At 55.4% G+C, this 17,914-nt stretch overlaps 7 protein-coding genes across 7 annotated transcripts; 4 read left to right on the top strand and 3 right to left on the bottom strand.

Annotated features, from left to right (window-relative positions):
* Positions 1-171: 171 nt before the first annotated feature.
* Positions 172-2,213, top strand: BKA58DRAFT_377909 (uncharacterized protein). Its single transcript, XM_046169653.1, has one exon. It carries the CDS (start codon positions 361-363, stop codon positions 2,011-2,013), a length of 1,653 nt encoding a protein of 550 aa, XP_046029569.1. The 5' UTR covers positions 172-360; the 3' UTR covers positions 2,014-2,213.
* Positions 2,214-2,628: 415 nt separating this feature from the next.
* On the top strand, positions 2,629-3,885 carry BKA58DRAFT_409155 (Lipocalin-like domain-containing protein; the record flags this gene model as incomplete). The annotated part of the gene is made up of 2 exons (XM_046172131.1): positions 2,629-2,707; positions 3,383-3,885. The coding sequence occupies 2 exons, from the start codon at positions 2,629-2,631 to the stop codon at positions 3,883-3,885; spliced, it is 582 nt and encodes a 193-aa protein (XP_046029568.1).
* A 394-nt stretch (positions 3,886-4,279) lies between these two features.
* Positions 4,280-5,914, bottom strand: BKA58DRAFT_102202 (uncharacterized protein). The gene is made up of 4 exons (XM_046163753.1): positions 5,753-5,914; positions 5,650-5,695; positions 5,540-5,588; positions 4,280-5,490 (listed from the first exon to the last, which is right to left on the bottom strand). Exons 1-4 carry the CDS (start codon positions 5,760-5,762, stop codon positions 4,336-4,338), a joined length of 1,260 nt encoding a protein of 419 aa, XP_046029567.1. The 5' UTR covers positions 5,763-5,914; the 3' UTR covers positions 4,280-4,335.
* A 773-nt stretch (positions 5,915-6,687) lies between these two features.
* Positions 6,688-8,206, top strand: BKA58DRAFT_102192 (uncharacterized protein). Its single transcript, XM_046163752.1, has 3 exons — positions 6,688-7,068; positions 7,124-7,568; positions 7,622-8,206. Exons 1-3 carry the CDS (start codon positions 6,986-6,988, stop codon positions 8,111-8,113), a joined length of 1,020 nt encoding a protein of 339 aa, XP_046029566.1. The 5' UTR covers positions 6,688-6,985; the 3' UTR covers positions 8,114-8,206.
* Positions 8,207-8,627: 421 nt separating this feature from the next.
* Positions 8,628-9,925, top strand: BKA58DRAFT_377902 (uncharacterized protein). Its single transcript, XM_046169652.1, has 4 exons — positions 8,628-8,833; positions 8,901-8,955; positions 9,142-9,247; positions 9,349-9,925. The coding sequence occupies exons 1-4, from the start codon at positions 8,820-8,822 to the stop codon at positions 9,753-9,755; spliced, it is 582 nt and encodes a 193-aa protein (XP_046029565.1). The 5' UTR covers positions 8,628-8,819; the 3' UTR covers positions 9,756-9,925.
* A 609-nt stretch (positions 9,926-10,534) lies between these two features.
* BKA58DRAFT_102135 (uncharacterized protein) lies at positions 10,535-14,454 on the bottom strand. Its single transcript, XM_046163751.1, has 3 exons — positions 12,678-14,454; positions 12,334-12,628; positions 10,535-12,279 (listed from the first exon to the last, which is right to left on the bottom strand). The coding sequence occupies exons 1-3, from the start codon at positions 13,995-13,997 to the stop codon at positions 10,658-10,660; spliced, it is 3,237 nt and encodes a 1,078-aa protein (XP_046029564.1). The 5' UTR covers positions 13,998-14,454; the 3' UTR covers positions 10,535-10,657.
* A 1,620-nt stretch (positions 14,455-16,074) lies between these two features.
* On the bottom strand, positions 16,075-17,819 carry BKA58DRAFT_398745 (rubredoxin-NAD(+) reductase; the record flags this gene model as incomplete). Its single annotated transcript, XM_046171504.1, has 3 exons — positions 16,075-16,811; positions 16,860-17,549; positions 17,600-17,819. The coding sequence occupies 3 exons, from the start codon at positions 17,817-17,819 to the stop codon at positions 16,075-16,077; spliced, it is 1,647 nt and encodes a 548-aa protein (XP_046029563.1).
* Positions 17,820-17,914: the final 95 nt, after the last annotated feature.

Here is a 17,914-nt window from a genome sequence, read left to right as displayed (position 1 = left end):
ACCGACGTAATCCACACGCATGTTCTGATGCGTTACCGCTAAGAACTATCAGCTGGTTTCACTCCTGTCTTGCACAGTATCATCGGTGGATGCATGAGAAGTGGAAGTGAAGGCGGAAAAATGTCGCATTCCACTCCCCTTACTACTACAGTGCAAACGCGTGAAAGGACAGTGTAAGACATCACACAGCTTCAGTCCGAGCGCCCTTTCTCTACAATATCGCTTGGATATGGTGTAGTGTTCTTCACGCCCGTCACTCTCGTCCAACCCCCGTCCTCCGTACAATCCAACTCATATCCAAAACACACACCCATCGCAACTCCTGCACATACTAAGTTCACGAAATTAAAAATAAGCAGAATGGGATCATTCAGCGTTCCAGATCCTCCATTTCATATGCGAGCCGCGAAGAAGGCGGTCGCCGCTAAGAAACCCTCTTCGAGCGCTTCTGATACCAACATGTCCACACGCAAGCGCAAACGGCGCTCTGCTACAAACGAGCCCGTATATGAAGGACCAAACGAACAATCGCCAGCGAGAAAGAAAGTACGAACACTACAGGACGGTTCGTCTTCGGGGAGAGAGGCGACTAACTCGGATCCTAAACCCGCTTCAACACCACCACGAATGCATTCTAAGAATGACTATATCAACGCACCACCGGCTGATCCTCCGAAACAGCGTGGATCCACCAGCGCGCCAAACCGTCGGTCGGAACTCGCTCAGTCTGCGCCTCCAAACGCATGTGGACACACGATCCATCCCGCCTATAGCGACAGTTACGCTAAAGCCATATGCCCGATGTGTCTGGTGGATGCTTCGATGCACACGCTCCAGCGTATCCAGAACATAATCAACGCCCATGATGGCTTGTCTCAATGGGGCGAGGCTGCCGACAGCTACTATGCTCAGTCAGTCTACCGTGTCGCGACAAGGGGAGGGCAGCCTAGGTGGAAAAATGCTGATGGTACGGATGTGTCTTACAGGCACTGCAAGAGAAACCTAGTCAATCTGGTCAATGAGCTAGAAGATCTTTCCAAGATGGAGTTGGCCTGGGAAGCGAAGCAGTCTCTTGAGAGCAACGACTTTTACGTGGAACATGTCCGACTCAGGAAGCAACACAGTGCTACAGCTGCACTACACTGGTATAAAGACACTCAAGACTACGGCTTCATCGGTCGTGTTGAGGAGGACTGTGAGATCTTTAGTCGACGACGTGGCCGGCGCTGGACAATCGTATGCGATCCAGAATTCCCTGACCGAGATGGCCATGAACAAGATCTGGGATGGAAATCGCTCACGAAAGCCCAGCATAAGCTTCTCAAAGGGTCCGATATCCCCAAGCCTGTAAGGACCGATGTCGCAGAGCAACTGCCGAGGCGAAAGCGCCGACGAGAAGACGCAGGCGTTTCATGGAACGAGAATGTTTACGTTCGCACAGATGCTGACGTAGATGTACTCCGTAAGGCATCATGTCCAATCTCCGAAGAGTTGTCGTCTTCTCCAAAGAAGCCTAAGATGAGCATCCTTCGCACGACTCCTCTCGAGATCGTACTAGAGCCTATTTTCGCCACACCAATCGTCTTAAACCCTATTCACCCACACTACGTCATCCCGCTGAGCCGCAACGGACCTCCGAGAGACGTTACTAAGAGCTCGATGGCCCGAAAGAGGAGACGATCCTACAAGCGGGGACAATGGGCAGTTCCGGAGGGGAGCGAAATAATCGATACCAGTGGATATCGCAAGAACTTTGAAGTCCATGTTGCGAATATGGAGCAACTGCAGATCGAGGCAGCAAAGATGGACCGAGAAGACCTTGGCGGAGATACAGAGACGAAGGACGCTCCTGCCGCTGATGCGCAGAGATCGACACCACATCCGTCGCGGCGGTCACCAAGCCTTGGAGGCCGACTGGTGAATTGCATCGCCAACCTTGGGGTCTTCACGTTTGCGGGTTTTGACAGACATGACCGTGGCGGTGGTGAAACTTCGGCGCCGCAACGATGCTAGACACGCTAGTCTCCTGGCTTGATGCCGCTGTCAGGCTGTAACCGTATATCGTGCTGACATGTTGTAAGTCGTTCCCTATAGATTGTCTTGGTGTTTCGCACTAACGGTTGTTTCCAAGTTTTACACGATGGATGCTTACGTGCTCAGCCCCGACATGTGACCTGCAGTGCCTTGGCAAAGTGGCATCTTGCCTTCCATCAACTCAACACCACGATCCTCGAACTCACACAACAATTTCGGACACTCTTCGTGAGAGGTCCGTCAGCTTGAAGAGATGGACCGCTCAGCTTTATGCTTTAAATCGAAGGATCGAGAAGACCGACTTGGGCGAGGATCCCCCGCAAATCGCCGACGGCCCCATCCCGGAAATTGATACGTGCTCATACTACTCTTGGCCTGCACGGACAAGAGATGCCCGTTCGGCGTAATTGTGACGCCTGAAGGACAATCACGTCGTCCAGATCGTGTGTAACCATTTGAATCAGACGTCGATCATGTCGCTGCGTAGGTATAAAGCACCTTGTCTGCTTCATAAGCAGCACGACGTTCCCACTCAAACATTACCCATAAAGTGTTCAACTGTTACCAACATCACCGGCGATCTTATACGGCAGGATGAGAGCCTCTGTTACTCCTGTAATCCTCTTCGCCTCTCTGGCATCCGCCCTCCCGCAATGGAGTGATCACTACAAACGTAATGTTCCACCTACACCCGTACCTCAAGCTCTGGTAGACGCCATTATTCGACGACAAGATACAGTCCTTGTGCCACCTAAACGTGACTTACTACCTACACCCGCGCCCGAAGCCGCAGTCAAGGAGCGAATCGACCCACGCCAGAAGACTGACTGGTACGTTCTGACACCCCGCGGTATGCCTCTAGAAACTCCGGCACCCTACGGTGCACCCGCAGGAGCCATAGTCGAACGACAAAAGACTGAGGAGGACCCCCCAATCACCAATGCCCGTAGAGACAACGCCGAGGCTCCTGAACCAACTGAACCGCCGAGTGCCCGTGACCTACCTGCAGGAGCAGTAGTCGAACGTCGAAACACTGAGGAGGAACCAATCACTGAGCCCCCTGGGGGAAAAGCCAGGGCCATAGTCGAACGCCAGAAGACTGAAGAGGACCCACCCATCACCAACGCCCGGAGAGCAGAGGGCCCTGAACCCACTGGACCCCCTAGTCCTCGTGACGGACCCGCAGAAGCCATAGTCCCACGCCAAAAGACTGAAGACAACCCACCCGCCCGCAGAGCAGACGGCTCGGCTCCCGAACCCACTGAACCCCCCAGTCCCTGCGACCAAGCGGCCCCAGCCAAAATCAAGCCCCGAACTGAAGAGGAACAACCCACCCATCCCCCCAAAGCCAGAGCCAACGCAGACACCAACCCCATTTTCAAAGCCCTATCAGGAACCTACTCCCTGGTAAACACTTCCAGCTCCCGAAACGGCGAACCCATCCCCGACCTACCCTACGGCAAAGCCCCTGTCGGCCTCCTCATCTACACAGAATCCGGTTTCATGTCCGCCACCATCACAGCCACTGAACCGGAGTTCCGACCGAACCTCACCTTCCCCTACCAGCCCAACGACTCAGATGCCGATTGGGCCCTGGTCGGCAAGCACAGTATTGGGTATGCGGGACCGTATAGCGTTAACGAGGAGCTGCCTGCGACGGAGACGGAGGGCCAGATTTTCCATGGTCCACTTACGGTTGCGAATGTGCCGACTTGGGAGGGGCAGAAGGGGAAGAGGAATTATACGATTGTTGAGGTGGAGGAGAATGGCGAGGAAGTCAAGTATTTGAAGATTGGGAGTGAGCGTGGAAATGGGTATAGGGGTATTCTCTGGTGGAAGAAGGTTGTTTAGTTGGGACGGCAAGTAGGACATGGGCTACGACTGAACTGTTACATGACTATCTGATAGAATAGTTCATGGCTGATTGCTAGTCAATGCTGCCAACAATAAAACATGAACACTAGCTGCCAGTGCCCGTGATATCGATAGACAGTCTCAAATGCTAGGGCCTTTGTCCAATGTCTTACTCAAATTTCTCTTCTGCACCTTGGCCACTTGATACGCATACGTCTGCTTCTGGCCCTTGTACATGCTGTACCGTTATCGGTCGCCATGGGCATCTCACACTTTCCTCTCATTCAAGCTTACATGAACGCCATGGGGTGTCAAGATTTGCTTGGTTGGCATGACCACGAAGACGGAATATCAAGATGGTGTATCAGACTCCAGCAGAGACAAGATTTCGCCCACAGCAGCGCTGGGAGCGGCCTCACCCTCTTCACGAGAAGTGTTTCGGGACGCCTAATCATCCGACTTCATTTCCACATCCTTTGCATCTTTCGAGTCGTCCTTCGCTGCCGCATCTTCTTTGGGCTCTTCATCCCCCGCTTTTGCGTTGCTGGGTTTCTCGGATCCGCCATCTTTCATGTCTTGATCCTTGGCTTCTGTGTCGGCTGGTAAGCTGGCCTCTGGACTCTTGTGGATAAGGCTCGGCCTGCCAATGGCTCCTTCGATGTTGAGCTTTCCCTGTTTCTGCGGGCCTGTATCTTCCATGCCAATGACCTCTGGACCTCGGGCATGCGGCGCTTCTTCCTCGCCCTCGACGGTGTCTACGATGGTACCTCCGCCTTCCATCTCGCCGAATGTAGTTCTTGTCGGGCTGGTGGTCATGCTGTGGGGATTGTTCAAAACGATGCCGGCCTCTTGTTCTTGGCGCAGAAGTTCGCCCTGGGTGACGGGCCCTGTAGACGGCAGTGTCTCGCCCTCAGGATGTGACGAAGCAATTTGGGCAACATTGGAGGTAGGAGATTCCGCCCGCTGGCCACTCAGCATTCCCACAGTCACTGTTTCTATGCGTCCAGCACCGTTCGGACCGTCGACCATTTCTGTGCTTTCCGAGATAAGCTCGTTCTGGCCGCGGTTCTGAAGCCAAGGGATGGGCGTGAGTAGGGCCCCGCCTAGTGCCTCGTCTGAGCCTAGCTGGGCTGTTTGCGTAGTGGTGGATGTGGTGCCATTGAGCAGTCCGCTAGAAGTCGGCAGCACGGCTTGCGGCAGAGGGAAGATGGTGAGGGGCGAGGAGACGGAGACGACGCGATCGAGTGCGCGAAGGTAGGGCGGCAGGTACCGGTAGCGTTTCTTGGGCTCAAGCACGAGCTCGGCTAGACGTTGAACGGTGTGTGGGGGATGCTTCGCGAAGTTGTTGGAGAGGGTGGAGCGTATCGAGGAGTAGAAGGTGGTGATGTCTGCTGGGACGCTTTGCGAGTCGGTCGAGGCGGAGAAGGCGGGCACAGGCGGCCGCGGGGGTGTGGCGGGGGGTGCGTTCTCCTTGTCGGTCGCATGCGAGTCTTGGCTGGATATGGCATTGGATGTGTTGGGTCGCGAGGGCAGGTCGGTGGTCGCGGACGTGGTGGGCCTGGGAAGTGCGTCTGCGGGTGGCTTGGGGAAGTCGGTGATGATCTGCGAAGGTCAGGGGTGATGGCTGTGGATATGGGTGGTTCGGGATTACCTCATCAAGGCGATGCAAGATGTACTGTAGTGTCTTTGGCCATTCTGCTCTACACATGGGCGCGTTAGGTGCTACATGCGACGGACGTGGGCTCTTGGGTGGGCACGTACGAATCGAGGGAGCCGTCCTCGGCAGCTTTGCGGAGGATTAGCTCTGCTGGAAGAGTGTCAGTATTCGCCGCATTGTCAGAACCCTAGAGCCCCAGGAACTCACCAGACGTCATGGCTGCGGCGCGAGGGTGTTTGTCGTGGTGGTAGAGGCGCAACTCGCGATAGCGCTGCTTTTGGCGGGCCGATACTGCGTCGGTCGAAACAGCGACCCTGTGCACTACGCGTCCTTAATGATGTCAGATATGGCAGTGTGATTGGTCGAAACAGCTGACTGCAAAGCTGTCGGTGTCGCGCAAAATGACGGCAGATTGAAGCTCCACTGCGCTGTAGTCGTCGAGGCCTGCGCCACAGGTGCAATCTAAAGATAGCGCGGGCTGGCCAATGAGCAGAGGAAATCGCCGGGCGGTGCAGGTGGGCGATGGTTCAGCAGATGCTGGGGCCAAGCCTTGTGCGCGTGAGAGGATGCCGAAAGCGAGAGGCAGCTGAGCAGCCAAAGGCCTGGGCCACGCCGCAGCATGACAGTCGTTCCGTACTTGTACAAGTCAGACCGCCTGGCGTGCGCATTCTCGTGCTTCGTATTTTGATATCCACAGAAGCCTCACCTAGGCTACCGTTGACGCAGAGTAAACACGGAGCAGCGAGCGGGTCTTACGGCAAGACCCCCTTCAGCCTTTCTCCACACCGGCCGGGGCTCTCCCAGCGCTACTTTGCGCACATCTCAGCACCTGCGTCGACCTAACAGCAGCCGTCCCATCTCCGCCCACTCCCCCAAGATCTAACAAACAACGTCCTCTCCCGCCGCCGCTCGCTCTTGTTGTTGTCCGTCGATATCGCTCCTTATCACCAACTCCCCCCCATCTCCGTCCCGTCGCTCGTCATCGCCTGTTGCTTCTTCGGCCTCTCCGCATAGCCAAGATACTAGTTTCAGCGACGCGCGCTCACCTGCTCCCCCGACGACAGCGACTCCCTTGGTTTCAGCTCTCTGCCCAGCGCCCGCCCTCTGTCTCAAGTACCCCGGCAGCCTTACAAACCGCACGCCGACACAGGTCGCAGTTTGTCTGCGCCGCACTACCACGCCCGCCTCACCACCCGCCTCTATATCCCCACGCACCAGCCGCCCATCGCGGCTGCCACCATAGCCAAAATTACTCACCACGAGGCCCGTCATTCCCTCCTAGGAGGCCAACCGCTCGACCGAGGCTACGCGCCCTACCCCAACACGACGTATCAACCAACATACCCACCGCAGCCCTCTTTCGATACCCAGCCTGGGGGGTATCACCACCGCGAAGGCTTCCCCACTACGCTCCCGCCTGTTGTGCGCCGCCCACCGAGGATGTACGTTCCCAATACGCGATGGACCTGGGCTTTCATGCTCACGGCCATCTGCCAGGTCGGCATTGCCCTCGCCCTCGAGTCGTACGTCTGCCTCTGCGCCACCCGCACCACCGTGCGCCTGCTAACAACCCATCAGATATGTCTTTAGCAAATTCCAGAATGAAATCCATTTCGCAGCCTCTGGTGCAGGCGCCAATGAGACCCGCACGATTCCCACTTTCCTCGCCGTCTTCATGTTCGGCTACGTCTACCAACTATTCCTCACATGGGATGCCCTGCGCATGAAGAATACCATCCAGGTCATCGGGCTCGTTCTCTACAACATCGGTATTCTCATCTACGCCGCTATCCAATTCGATCAGATCAAGGACGCTGCCGACGACCTCAACACGCGCCGCTTTATTCCCCAAGACTTCTGGGACGACGTCAAGCCCATGCTCATTGCTCTGCCTGTTCTGATGGCTGTCGCTACCGTCATCTTCGCCTTCGAAGCATGGAAGCTGTACGACGAGTTTGCCTGGACCATCTACAAGCGTATCAGTGCCGATACAAGACTGAAGAGGCGCTATCTGACTTACCAGGTACTGCTGCCTACCCACCATCATTCGTGTACGCCGTACTGACTACGACATAGATTTACATCGCGCTCCTAAAGTTCGACTTCTTCTTCTTCCTGGCCTTCACCGTGCAGTTCCTGGTCGTCGTCAAGAACACCAAGACAGTCGAACTTGTCCTTACCGCAGCCGCCCTCGTCATCACCTTCTTCCTTTTGTTCCTCGCCGCCTGGTGGGTCCGTCGCGAGTCTGTCGCTGGCATGATTGGTATCATCGTCGTCTACTTCATCGCCCTCGGCTACTTCCTGTTCAAGCTCATCCGGATGTGGGTCGCCGATGCCAACCGCCAGGAGGACTACAAGCCAGCCCGCAAGTCGCTGACTGCCTTTGCCATCCTCACCATCCTCCTACTCATCATCACTATTGTGACCGCCTGCTTGTGCACACACAATTTCAACAAGGGCTTGAAGCCCCATGTCAACGACAAGATTGTCCAAAACGACAAGACATACAACACAGAGATGCCATCATTGAGCGGACCTGCGCCATCACAACGGATGGAAATCGACTAGTCGCCCTTTTTACATACCCCATTACACAAAATTTACGACATGACTTCTTGGATACCTGCTTTCTGCAAGCATAGCTTCATCATACCCGGATGAGATCAGCGGGACTGGCGTTCTTTCATCTAGGGATTCCTTTGGGCTATATGCGGAGATATCAGGTTGAAGATGGGACGGATTGCAATGTCGCATCACGTACGAGGAATTATACCAACCCGCATTGTTTCCTTATTTCTTCCTTTACGACCCTTTGTACAACAACTGTCGGTCCTTTTTGTAACTAGGTGTCTGCTCATATTATACCCCACCATGAACAGACGAGCTCGGAATTGAATTACGTTATGAACTGACTCTGTCTTCCCCATCTTACTAGTGAGCCCTGTCTTGTTTTGATATTTGCATGTAGAGTTGTGTACGTGAATAAATGCTTGTTCACGGTCGAGGCCCGACAGCCTGACAGTGGAGATCAAGGGGTTCAAAAGCTAAGCTCCCCGACCGCCATGTGCGGGCGCGGGACCCTGCTGCACCGACATCATCGGGTCCCGCAAGCTCACCAAACTTACTTTGACTTACTCGACTTTCTTTTTCCACACACACACCTTCTCCACTCTTGCACCCTTTTTTCCGTGGTCGGGTCACTCGCTCTCAGTAGTATTTATACGCGCTATATCTTTAGCTGCTGAGGCGATTGACTTCTCCCATCACCTTCAAAATGGCGTTTCGCTGGTACGTCACATAGGAAAAGCGGTGGAGCACCGTCATGCGAAAGGGACAATGCTAATCTGAATGACAGGTACCAGGCAAAGCTTAGGACGTCGCCGTACTTGACGCAGAGTATCACTACCGCGGTATGCACATGCTTCCTTTCGAACTGCGAGTCGCGAATGCCTCTTTGCGCGACGCAATGCGACTTGAACAGCCAGCGAGCGAGCGAGCAGGCCGATAAGCACGCCCGACAAGCCGATATACAAGAACGAGAGAGGGATTGAGCAACTATGATGTCGAACAATGGAAACTGACATGGCGTACTACAGGTACTCTTCGCAACCGGCGACACAATGGCCCAGCAAGGTGTCGAGCGCCGCGGTCTCGATAAGCACGACCTCGCCCGTACAGGACGCATGGCCGCCTACGGAGGATGTACGTCTCCCTCTCTTCTATACCCCCTTATCCGAACTCCAATTCATCCCATTTGTCCAACCCTTAAGCTCCCTATCCCAAACTAACACCACCACCTCCAGGCATCTTCGGCCCCGCCGCAACAAAATGGTTCGACTTCCTCGTCAAGCGCGTAAACCTGCAATCCACAAACGGCACGATTCTCGCGCGCGTAGCCTGCGACCAGTTCCTCTTCGCGCCCTGCAACATGGCCCTCTTCCTCTCCACCATGGCCTACATGGAAGGAAACTCGCCCGTCCAGCGCCTCAAGGACGCCTACCTGCCGGGCTACCAGAAGAACTTGATGGTCTGGCCCTGGGTCCAGTTTACCAACTTCAAATACGTGCCTCAGGAGATGCGCGTCTTGGTTGTTAATGTTATTTCGCTCGGCTGGAATTGCTATTTGAGTAGCTTGAACTCGGCGGGTGGTACTAAGCCGAACCCGCCTGTGGGTAAGACGAAGGAGGGTGGGCAGTTGCCGCCTTCATAGGTGGGCTCTTCGCTTGAGAGAATGTGTATTTGTGTGTAGGAGACGGTTGATATTGCGACATTTGCCAGGGTTTTTGTTTGTTCAAGGGGGCTGCAACTAGACCGAATGATACCCTGGGCTATGTGGTAGGGTTATATAGAAGAGTCAAAAATCGATTCAGTTGAGTGGTACTCGGTCGTTCATCAGCGTTACAATGTTCTCCGATTGATTGTGCTTGTGTGACTAGTCCTTTAGTATGGGCCATGCCATGTTCACTTGTCTCAGTCCGCCCTATGTGAATTTCACTTTCAAGTTGGGCAACAACCACACTGCTCGTAGTGCTCCTGTCTTCACAATAAATGTCAAGCAGCAATCTCACCCATAATTAGATCAACGACATCGAACATTGCAACATATCAATTCCACTTTCCACCGCCTCTCCCAAAACCTGTATACTACAACTACGACTACACTAAACAAGCAGCCTCATCTCCCTCTCCAAGAAGAGCGAGCTGAGAGAGTAAAGATTACCTGGCAACGTAACCCACAATCTTGCGTTGCCATCAAGTGAAAAAAGGAAAAGGAAGAAAGAAAAACGCCTGCTAATGCAATAATTACCTCAGCATGCCGCACGCTGATGATGGTTGGAAGAGTAAAAAAACATAAACAGGGTCGCATGTGCGTGAATATGTGGTATCCAGCGAGCACAAGCTAGAACAAGCAAAGCGAACCAGTTCCAAGAGGAAGAAAAAAGAGAGAAAGAGAGGAAGGAAACGTAGACAATGCGCCAGTATGCTCCCAAAACACCCACACCAATGTCAAACAAGCAGATCGTTCCAAACACCTGTCTGGCCACACGTCCTGCTGTGGCCCATCTTCCTGTGGGGACAATCTCAGCAATCATCGACTTCTCGTCTGGCGCGTTAACGGCTGCTAGTTCGCTGCTTGCCCATGCGCCTAAAGAAATCCATAACCTTCTTAGAGCTACCCGAACTTCCCTTGTTGCCGCTACCTTGCTCGTCGTACGCATCCACAAAACGTCTGTTTTTCTGTAGCACGGCTGTCTTCCTCTGCTGCTGGTTTGAGTCGTCACCACCCATGCCTGCAGGGTAGGGGTTGGACGGAGTTCGCTGACTAAATTGCTGTGACTGCGACATGTCGGCTTCTGAGTCGTCCGTGGGGTGACGGTACGGGCGGTTTCCTTGGGCAGATGGATGCGCTCCTTGTGGGTTGGGGAATTTTTCGTCAAACTCGGGTGCCGAGTGGTTGTAGCCGCTGAACTGGGTTTGGTTTGCTGGCGCCGAGGAAGGTCCAGGGGCGCTCGTGTTGGGCTGCCGTATTCTGGAAGTACTGTCGTGTTGACCGTCATAAAGACCGGGCATGTTGCTTCCTTGGGTGCTCTGACTAGGAGACCTTGAATCCGTGACGCGACCGAAAGGCCCACCGGGACGCGAGCTAGCGCGAGGACGAGAACTGGAGCCGCGTCGCTCGTGGGAGGATTGCGCTGGTAAACTATCCCGCTGAGAAGAGAACGTCTTTGAAAGAGAAGACGGAAGGAGTGAGAAGCGGCGGCTGGATTTCGGGTTGTCGCCCGAGTTGCCTGTGTTCTTCCTAGAGAAGCCGAAAGAAGTCCGTCGGCTTGACTCCATGCTTGCTCTGGGGCCAGCTGTCGAAGAAACCGCCTCGTTGGACATGGGTCCGGCCATGGAAGTGGGAGGATAGCTCTTCTGTTTCTTCTCCTCAGGATAGCCGTAGGAACCTGTGGATGTGAACGACTCCTTGGGATCCTGCGTATATGAAGGCTGGCGACCCGAGAACATGGATGTCATGCGCCCAAGAGTCGAAGAAACAGTGTTCGATCTCCTGTGGCCGCCACCAGCTCCGCCATGTGGCGGTACCTGTATAGACTGCACTCGCTGCGAGCTTGGCTGGCCAATGTTGGGCGGCTCCGCAGCCTCAGACGACTCTTGCTGTGCATAAGGTGCCGATATAGAGTATTGTTTGCCCTTTGGCTGGGAAAAGCGTCCCTCCGCATTTGTCTGGGCGACAGTTGCGACAGATGGTTGTCCGTAGGAGTTTCCTCGCGAAGGTAGTCTCGACGTGCCTAGAGCTCCACCAGTGGACGGGCGTGTAGCGGATGGGGGCGCATTGCCGAAAGCTGTGTAATCAGAGACAGACCGCTGAGGCTCCTGCCTTCTGGTCGAGTTGTAGGTTGTGCCAGAAGAACGAGGTTTGGCGCTCGATGTTGACTGGTATCCATCGGTGGGCGGTACGTCGGCCTCTTTGCCGCGTGCTTTTGGAGTTGCCTCGACTGGAGGGGATGCCTCGCCGCGGGCAGTCTGCGACGATGGCGCGACATATTCGACCTGCACGGTTCGTCGCTTGGTGTCGCGGGTGGTCTTTGGCTTCTCGGAGGGTGCCTGGTTGATTGCTTCGCGCTTCGTCTGGAGACCGCCGTGCGCGGTTGCGGGCGCGGCGTGCGGCTTCGAGGGTTCACGAACAGAAGCGCTTCTAGCGAGTGTGGGCTGCGGCTCGAATGTGTCTTCTACTATCACGTCAGTACCTATGCACTTGCTGTGACGTGGATCTAGATGCTTACTCGAGTAGACAGACGCCTGCTGGGCCTCTGCCGCGTTGGTGTTGCTTGAGGTGATGAAGCCAACAACGTGCGCGTAGTCAGCCAACCAGCTGTGGCGCGCGACTTCGAACAAGTCCGCCCTTTTGCGTGGGTCCGGTACAAGGATGCGCTTCAACAGGTCCCTTGCATGTGGTGTGACATATTCGGGAAAGGTTAGAGGCGTGGAGACAATGTACTTGTAGAGCAAGTTGATATTGTCGCCCTCGGGGTTCGCTGGATCGTCATCGAAAGGTAGGTAACCAGCTAGCATGGCATACTATATTTAGTTAGCAAGTGCGTAGGGACGCAAGGTTGGGGGAACTCACCAGAATGACACCACAACTCCAGACATCGACCTTGCGACCGGTGTAGAGCGAATCGCTGACAACCAACTCAGGCGCCGCGTAGCAGGGACTTCCGCAGCTGGTCTGCATGAGATCACCTCTGCGGGCGGCGTCGGTTCCTTCTAGTCCCAAAGATCTTATGTAGTCTTTGTCTCCGAGTCTGTACTCAATCTCCTCGCTGAGCTCGTCGTTGGGGTCGAACGTGTTTGCAAACCCGAAATCGGTGATGATGATGTTCTTGTTGCGGTCGAGCAGCAGGTTCTCGAGCTTCAAGTCTCGGTGGACGATACCTTTGCGGTGGAGGTACCCAACACCAGATATCAGCTGGGAGAAGAGCTTGCGCGCTGGGCCGTCCTTCAGGTAGCGATGGTTTAAGATGTAGTCGAACAATTCCCCACCAGAAGCATACTCTAGAATGATACCGATATGGCGCTCGGTCTCGACCATCTCGTGCAGGCGCACGATGTTGGGGTGGTCCAAACCGCGAAGGATGTGGATCTCGCGGTAGATCTTCTGGAGGCGGTTCGAGTTGCTCCCTAGGGTCTCTCGCCGTATGAGCTTAATGGCGACTTCAACCGAACTGTCTCGTTTCCAGCCCATCTTGACCTTGCCGAACTCTCCCTCGCCAAGCGTCTGGCCGAGGATGTAGTTGCCAAACTTGGATCGCTTCGCATTCTCCGACTTGGAGTGGTCCTGTCTGCTCTTTCCTCCTACTGCGCCTCCGCCTCCGCTTCCGCCGCGGCCGCCATCGTCGACGCCCTCGCTGCCGACCAGACTGAGTCCGGTGATGGGGGTCAGATCTGCGCCCGACGTGACGGACGGGCCGTCTCCTTGGCGTGCTTGTGCGCGGGCGATGTCGTCCTGGGTGTCGGAGACGACGATGCGATTTATGACGGCGCTCTCTTCACGGGGCAGGCTGGTTCCTACGGGGGGCTGGCCAATGGCAGTGGCAGAGCGACTGTGGCCGGGCTGCGCTCGGGTCGAGCTGGTGGTCTGGCGAGGGCTGTCCTTTTCCCGCCGGCGTGACTCTTCGCGTGTCCGCGAGGGCTGTGATGACGAGGATGCAGTGTTGGGGGAGCGGTGCGACGAGGTCCTGGGGGGCGCCATGGGCCCGCTGCCGTTGGTGGTGGGCGCGTTGCTCATCTGGGGAGAATTCTGGGAGGTAGGCGTGTTGGGAGACGCGCCATTACTGGGCCGTCGCGACGTCGGGCGGCGAGCGGTGCCGGGCGAGGCTGCGGCGGGCGGTTGCTGCTGGTAGTACTGCTGCTGACCATGCGGCGGCTGCGATGCCACTGCGGCCATTATCTGGGGACGGGCGTGTGTAGGTGCAGGGCTTGGGGGGTGGTGCGCTATGTTATCGGTCCTAAGCTGCGCTGGCAGTATTTGTGGGCGGAACGTCAACTGGCGGTGTTGAGCTGTCGAATGGGCTTGGGCGGGGAGGAGTGGCCAAATCGGAGCTGCGGGCGGTGCGGTGTGTTTGAACCTTGGCCGGCGTGCAATTGGGACGCGACAGACAAGAGAGCTTCACATGCGCGTGCAGCGTGGGCAGCGAGCGTGCAGAGGGGGTGCACAAAGGTCGGCCGTCGTGCGAGTCGGCGCCGGTGACAGCGCGGTCGGCTATCTAACGGTCGCGGCGAGAAGCTGCTCGACCTCGACGTGTTGATTGACGTGAGTGGAGAGAAGAGAAGGCGCGGCTGAGGTTGGTCTTGACGGCAATTTCGGTAAAGGCTGTGGCTTGGGAAAGGAGGCAGATGCACATCATCGACATGGGCTCGGCATAAACCAGCCCGCCAAAGCAAGGACGCCGGCTGCTGGTCTGCTAGATGCGATAATTACTCACGCCTACAGCTAGCCAGGTCCTCCCAGCGCGTCCTCTAACACGCACGCCCGAACAACGCCCTTCACCATGCCCTCGATGTCTGCGCTCGACGCGCCTGTCTCGACGGCTGCGCTCGAATAGGAGTAGCACCCATGGGTCGTTGTTTCATACAGCACCGACCCGCCCGCAAATTGCCTGTTATGCGCTCGCCCGCCGTGTGCGCAGCTGCGATAACTTGGGCTGGCCCTCGATATAGACGTCGCCGGCTCCTTGAATGTCGCTTGACCTCACGCCTGCTGCGAGACGTACATGAGCCATTCTTGTCATCTACTCGTCCGTATGACCGCCGCGGTCCAGATCGCTTTGCGCGTGCTCTCAGCGGCCGGCGCGTCCAAGAGCAAAAGCAACTCGATAAACATCGACAACACGCCCAACTTTGTCACGGAATGTTATGACGCGCCCTGCCGGGATGGGCAGCACAACCAAGCCCAGATGCTGCCCCCCTGACTTCATCTGACAATCCACAACAAGGACATCCACGCGTGTAGCAGTAACGACGGAGGTTCGCAACAAGACAGGTTGACCAAACCGCTGTCACCATGTCTCAGCCGTCCACGCTGTAAGGGAGGCTTGCCCTGCATGTTTTTGCATTCCTCGCCAACGCGTCCAATGAGAAGAAGCAGCCGACTGGCTGACTGACTGACTGACTGACTGACATGCATCTCTGCGTCTCCTGCTCAGTTGGAGCACGCAGAACGAGGCAAGATAACCTTGCAGTCCGAGTCGCGCCGTCTGCTCTGTACAATTTTCCCCTTTGGGCGAGCGTTAGGCCGCTCTTCGGAACATTTGAAATTAGATGTTTGGCGCCTCGATCGCCCTTGCCGTGCAACCAGCGGACCCACCTTCCCGCTCCCACCGTCACTCGACTCTTGCGCCATCTCCAGATGCCCTCGCGCTGTGCGACACAAGCCTCTGCCGTCCGGCTTGACGTCACTTTGGGAAAATGCCTGCTGCACGCTTCATTTCCTTCCCACCGCCCTACGGCACATCTTGCGGAGCATATCTCCAGACTGCAACGGTCGCACCCCGCGAGCATGGATCCGCTGTTCGAGTCGGGCATATTGGTCTCTTCTCACCTTACTTTGAGTTTAACCATCTTCCAACGTAAGCTCTAGATTGCCGTTTCCTACGTAATGATCAGATTGAGTTACATGTCGGGTCAATGTTGAGGAACTACTGCTTCCAACGTTGTTGAAGCAGATTGTGACAGCGTTGATCAGACGGGTCTACCCTCGTCGTGTCGCTGGAATACTTGGTCATGCGCACGTATATGATAGAATGAGTAGGAAGGTAGATCCGGAAGCTGCGGAGGTAGTACTAAGTTGCGGGGGACACCATGATTGTAAGAGAAAATCACGTGAACTAGGGGCCTAGAACTTTGGAATTAGATGCCTTGCATTGAGAACGCACGAGATAGGTTCCACAAACTGGTGACATGCCTTCAGCGTACTTTCATGATGTGGTAGTTCACTATGGTTATTCTCCTGCAGTCATGCCACTTCACATCTTGATCTCGTTCGGCAGACCGACCTCCAGGATGTCAACACCCTTCTGCAGCTCGCTCTTGCTGGGCATCTTGTTCCTACGCATGAGCTCTGCTGCTTGTGTCATGTAGGGATCCTTCATCATACTCGCGACGGCCACGACTGTCTCGCCCTGGGTGTAGTACGCGACAAACGACGGCTTCTCTGGCTCGCCCTGGAGAATCACGTCGTCGTATCCACCAACAGTATTACCACAGTATCGCAGCTGCGAGCCCAAGGCCGACCAAAAGACGGGAATGAAGGGCTTGGCTTTGGATCCTGGGTTGTTGATGGTGTTGGCTACTGAGCGACCGGCATTTTGTGCGACGTTCCAGTGCTCAATGCGAACCGGTGTGCCATTACCTCCTGGTCCGTGGTACGGGTATGTTGCAATGTCACCGATGGCGTACACATCCTTCAAGCCACTGACTGCAAAGGACTCGTCTGTCTTCAACGATCCGTCCTTCTCTAGCGTAACGCTCGAGTTGTCCTTGAGGTATTCAGTCGCGGGCGCGACACCGACACCTTCGATGACCAGGTCTGCCTCCAGCGTGGTTCCGTCCTTGAGATGCACAGCACCAACCTTGGATGAATCGCTCTTAGAAGGAGTGGCCTTCTCAACACTGGCGCCCATCTTGAACTTGACGCCGTTCTTCTCGAGTAGACCGCGGAAGATGCTGCCAACCTTCTTTCCCATTACGCGCTCCATTGGTTCTGGGATAACGTTAGGATACAATCAATGAGAGTAGATGGGTTACTCACCCTCTTCCATGCCGATGATGGTCACGTCGTTCTTCATGCCAGCAAGGCAGTTGCCGACCTCCATGCCGATAAATGAGCTGCCAACGACCACAACCTTCTTGCCGTTGTCCCCAACAGCCTTGAGGATGCTCTGTGCATCGGGCAGAGTGCGAAGAAGGAAGACGTTGCCCAGGTCACCCTTCAGACCGTCAAGTGGCAACCACCTTGGGGTACCACCAGTCGCCAACACCAGCTTCGTGTATTCATACTCCTTTCCAGACTTTGTGGACACCTTCTTGCCGGAAAAGTCTACGCTCTTCGCCTCGTCTTCGAGAATGTCGATCGACGCGTCCTTGTAGAACTCCTTTGACCTCCAAGCCGCCTTGGAAATATCAGCCAATAGCGCTTTCGACAGCTTGGTTCGGTCAATGGGCTGGTAGCCTTCCTTGGAGATCACGGTGATCTTGCCATTGTATCCGCCGCCTCTTAGACCTTCAATGGCACCGAGAGTACCTGAACCACCTCCGATGACTAGCACCTTGTCCTCGTTCACTGATGAGCACTTGATGTTCAAGTATCTGCGGTTGGCCTTCAATGCGTCCTCGGTGGTCTTGACGTATACGGCGCCATCCTTTTCGACTACTTCGTACTTCGCAATGGGGTCGAGCGCCGGTGCGTCTTCAACGTCTCCGGTCGAGACCTTGAAGCAGGCTACGAATGTCAGTCTTGAGCAAGCAACACATGTATCATAAGTGTATTACCTCCGTGCCATGGGCATGTCAAACGACCCTCTGGTGTCAATACACCCTTCACTAAAGGCGCGCCGTAATGTGTGCAGTTGGCACTGGTAGCGTGCACCTGGTCCTGGATCTTCAACAGGAGCACCTTTCCTCCCTCAACACCCTCGACTTCTACCTCCTTCTTGTCTCCATTCTTCATTTGTAAGGAAGTGACATCCTTGAGCTTGAATTCTTGAGCCATGGCTGCGGTTGTTGATGTAAACGGAGCTCTTTGAAGACGACTGGTGGGGCTGAATTGGAGCTTGAGTGAGGTTCGTAAGGGTCGTAGAATACGTA

This window comes from Alternaria rosae (genome assembly GCF_020736505.1).
Source record: "Alternaria rosae strain MPI-PUGE-AT-0040 chromosome Unknown BKA58scaffold_2, whole genome shotgun sequence".
NCBI classification, from domain to species: Eukaryota; Fungi; Ascomycota; class Dothideomycetes; order Pleosporales; family Pleosporaceae; genus Alternaria; species Alternaria rosae.
The sequence above is the reverse complement of the archived record's forward strand: the minus strand, read 5'-3'. Positions and strand labels throughout refer to the sequence as shown.

Excerpts from the sequence above, each read along its gene's own strand:
- BKA58DRAFT_377909 (XM_046169653.1), top strand. The coding sequence starts at position 361 with ATGGGATCATTCAGCGTTCCAGATCCTCCATTTCATATGCGAGCCGCG.
- BKA58DRAFT_102202 (XM_046163753.1), bottom strand. Across the intron at positions 5,589-5,649 it reads GAGGACGGCTCCCTCGATTC|AGCAGAATGGCCAAAGACAC; the intron begins GTACGTGCCCAC and ends GCCCATGTGTAG. Across the intron at positions 5,491-5,539 it reads TCTTGCATCGCCTTGATGAG|ATCATCACCGACTTCCCCAA; the intron begins GTAATCCCGAAC and ends TGACCTTCGCAG.
- BKA58DRAFT_102192 (XM_046163752.1), top strand. The coding sequence starts at position 6,986 with ATGTACGTTCCCAATACGCGATGGACCTGGGCTTTCATGCTCACGGCC. Across the intron at positions 7,069-7,123 it reads ATTGCCCTCGCCCTCGAGTC|ATATGTCTTTAGCAAATTCC; the intron begins GTACGTCTGCCT and ends ACAACCCATCAG. Across the intron at positions 7,569-7,621 it reads GGCGCTATCTGACTTACCAG|ATTTACATCGCGCTCCTAAA; the intron begins GTACTGCTGCCT and ends ACTACGACATAG.
- BKA58DRAFT_377902 (XM_046169652.1), top strand. Across the intron at positions 8,956-9,141 it reads CGCAGAGTATCACTACCGCG|GTACTCTTCGCAACCGGCGA; the intron begins GTATGCACATGC and ends GGCGTACTACAG. Across the intron at positions 9,248-9,348 it reads CATGGCCGCCTACGGAGGAT|GCATCTTCGGCCCCGCCGCA; the intron begins GTACGTCTCCCT and ends CACCACCTCCAG.
- BKA58DRAFT_102135 (XM_046163751.1), bottom strand. The coding sequence starts at position 13,997 with ATGGCCGCAGTGGCATCGCAGCCGCCGCATGGTCAGCAGCAGTACTAC. Across the intron at positions 12,629-12,677 it reads GGAGTTGTGGTGTCATTCTG|TATGCCATGCTAGCTGGTTA; the intron begins GTGAGTTCCCCC and ends AACTAAATATAG. Across the intron at positions 12,280-12,333 it reads GCAGGCGTCTGTCTACTCGA|AAGACACATTCGAGCCGCAG; the intron begins GTAAGCATCTAG and ends ACGTGATAGTAG.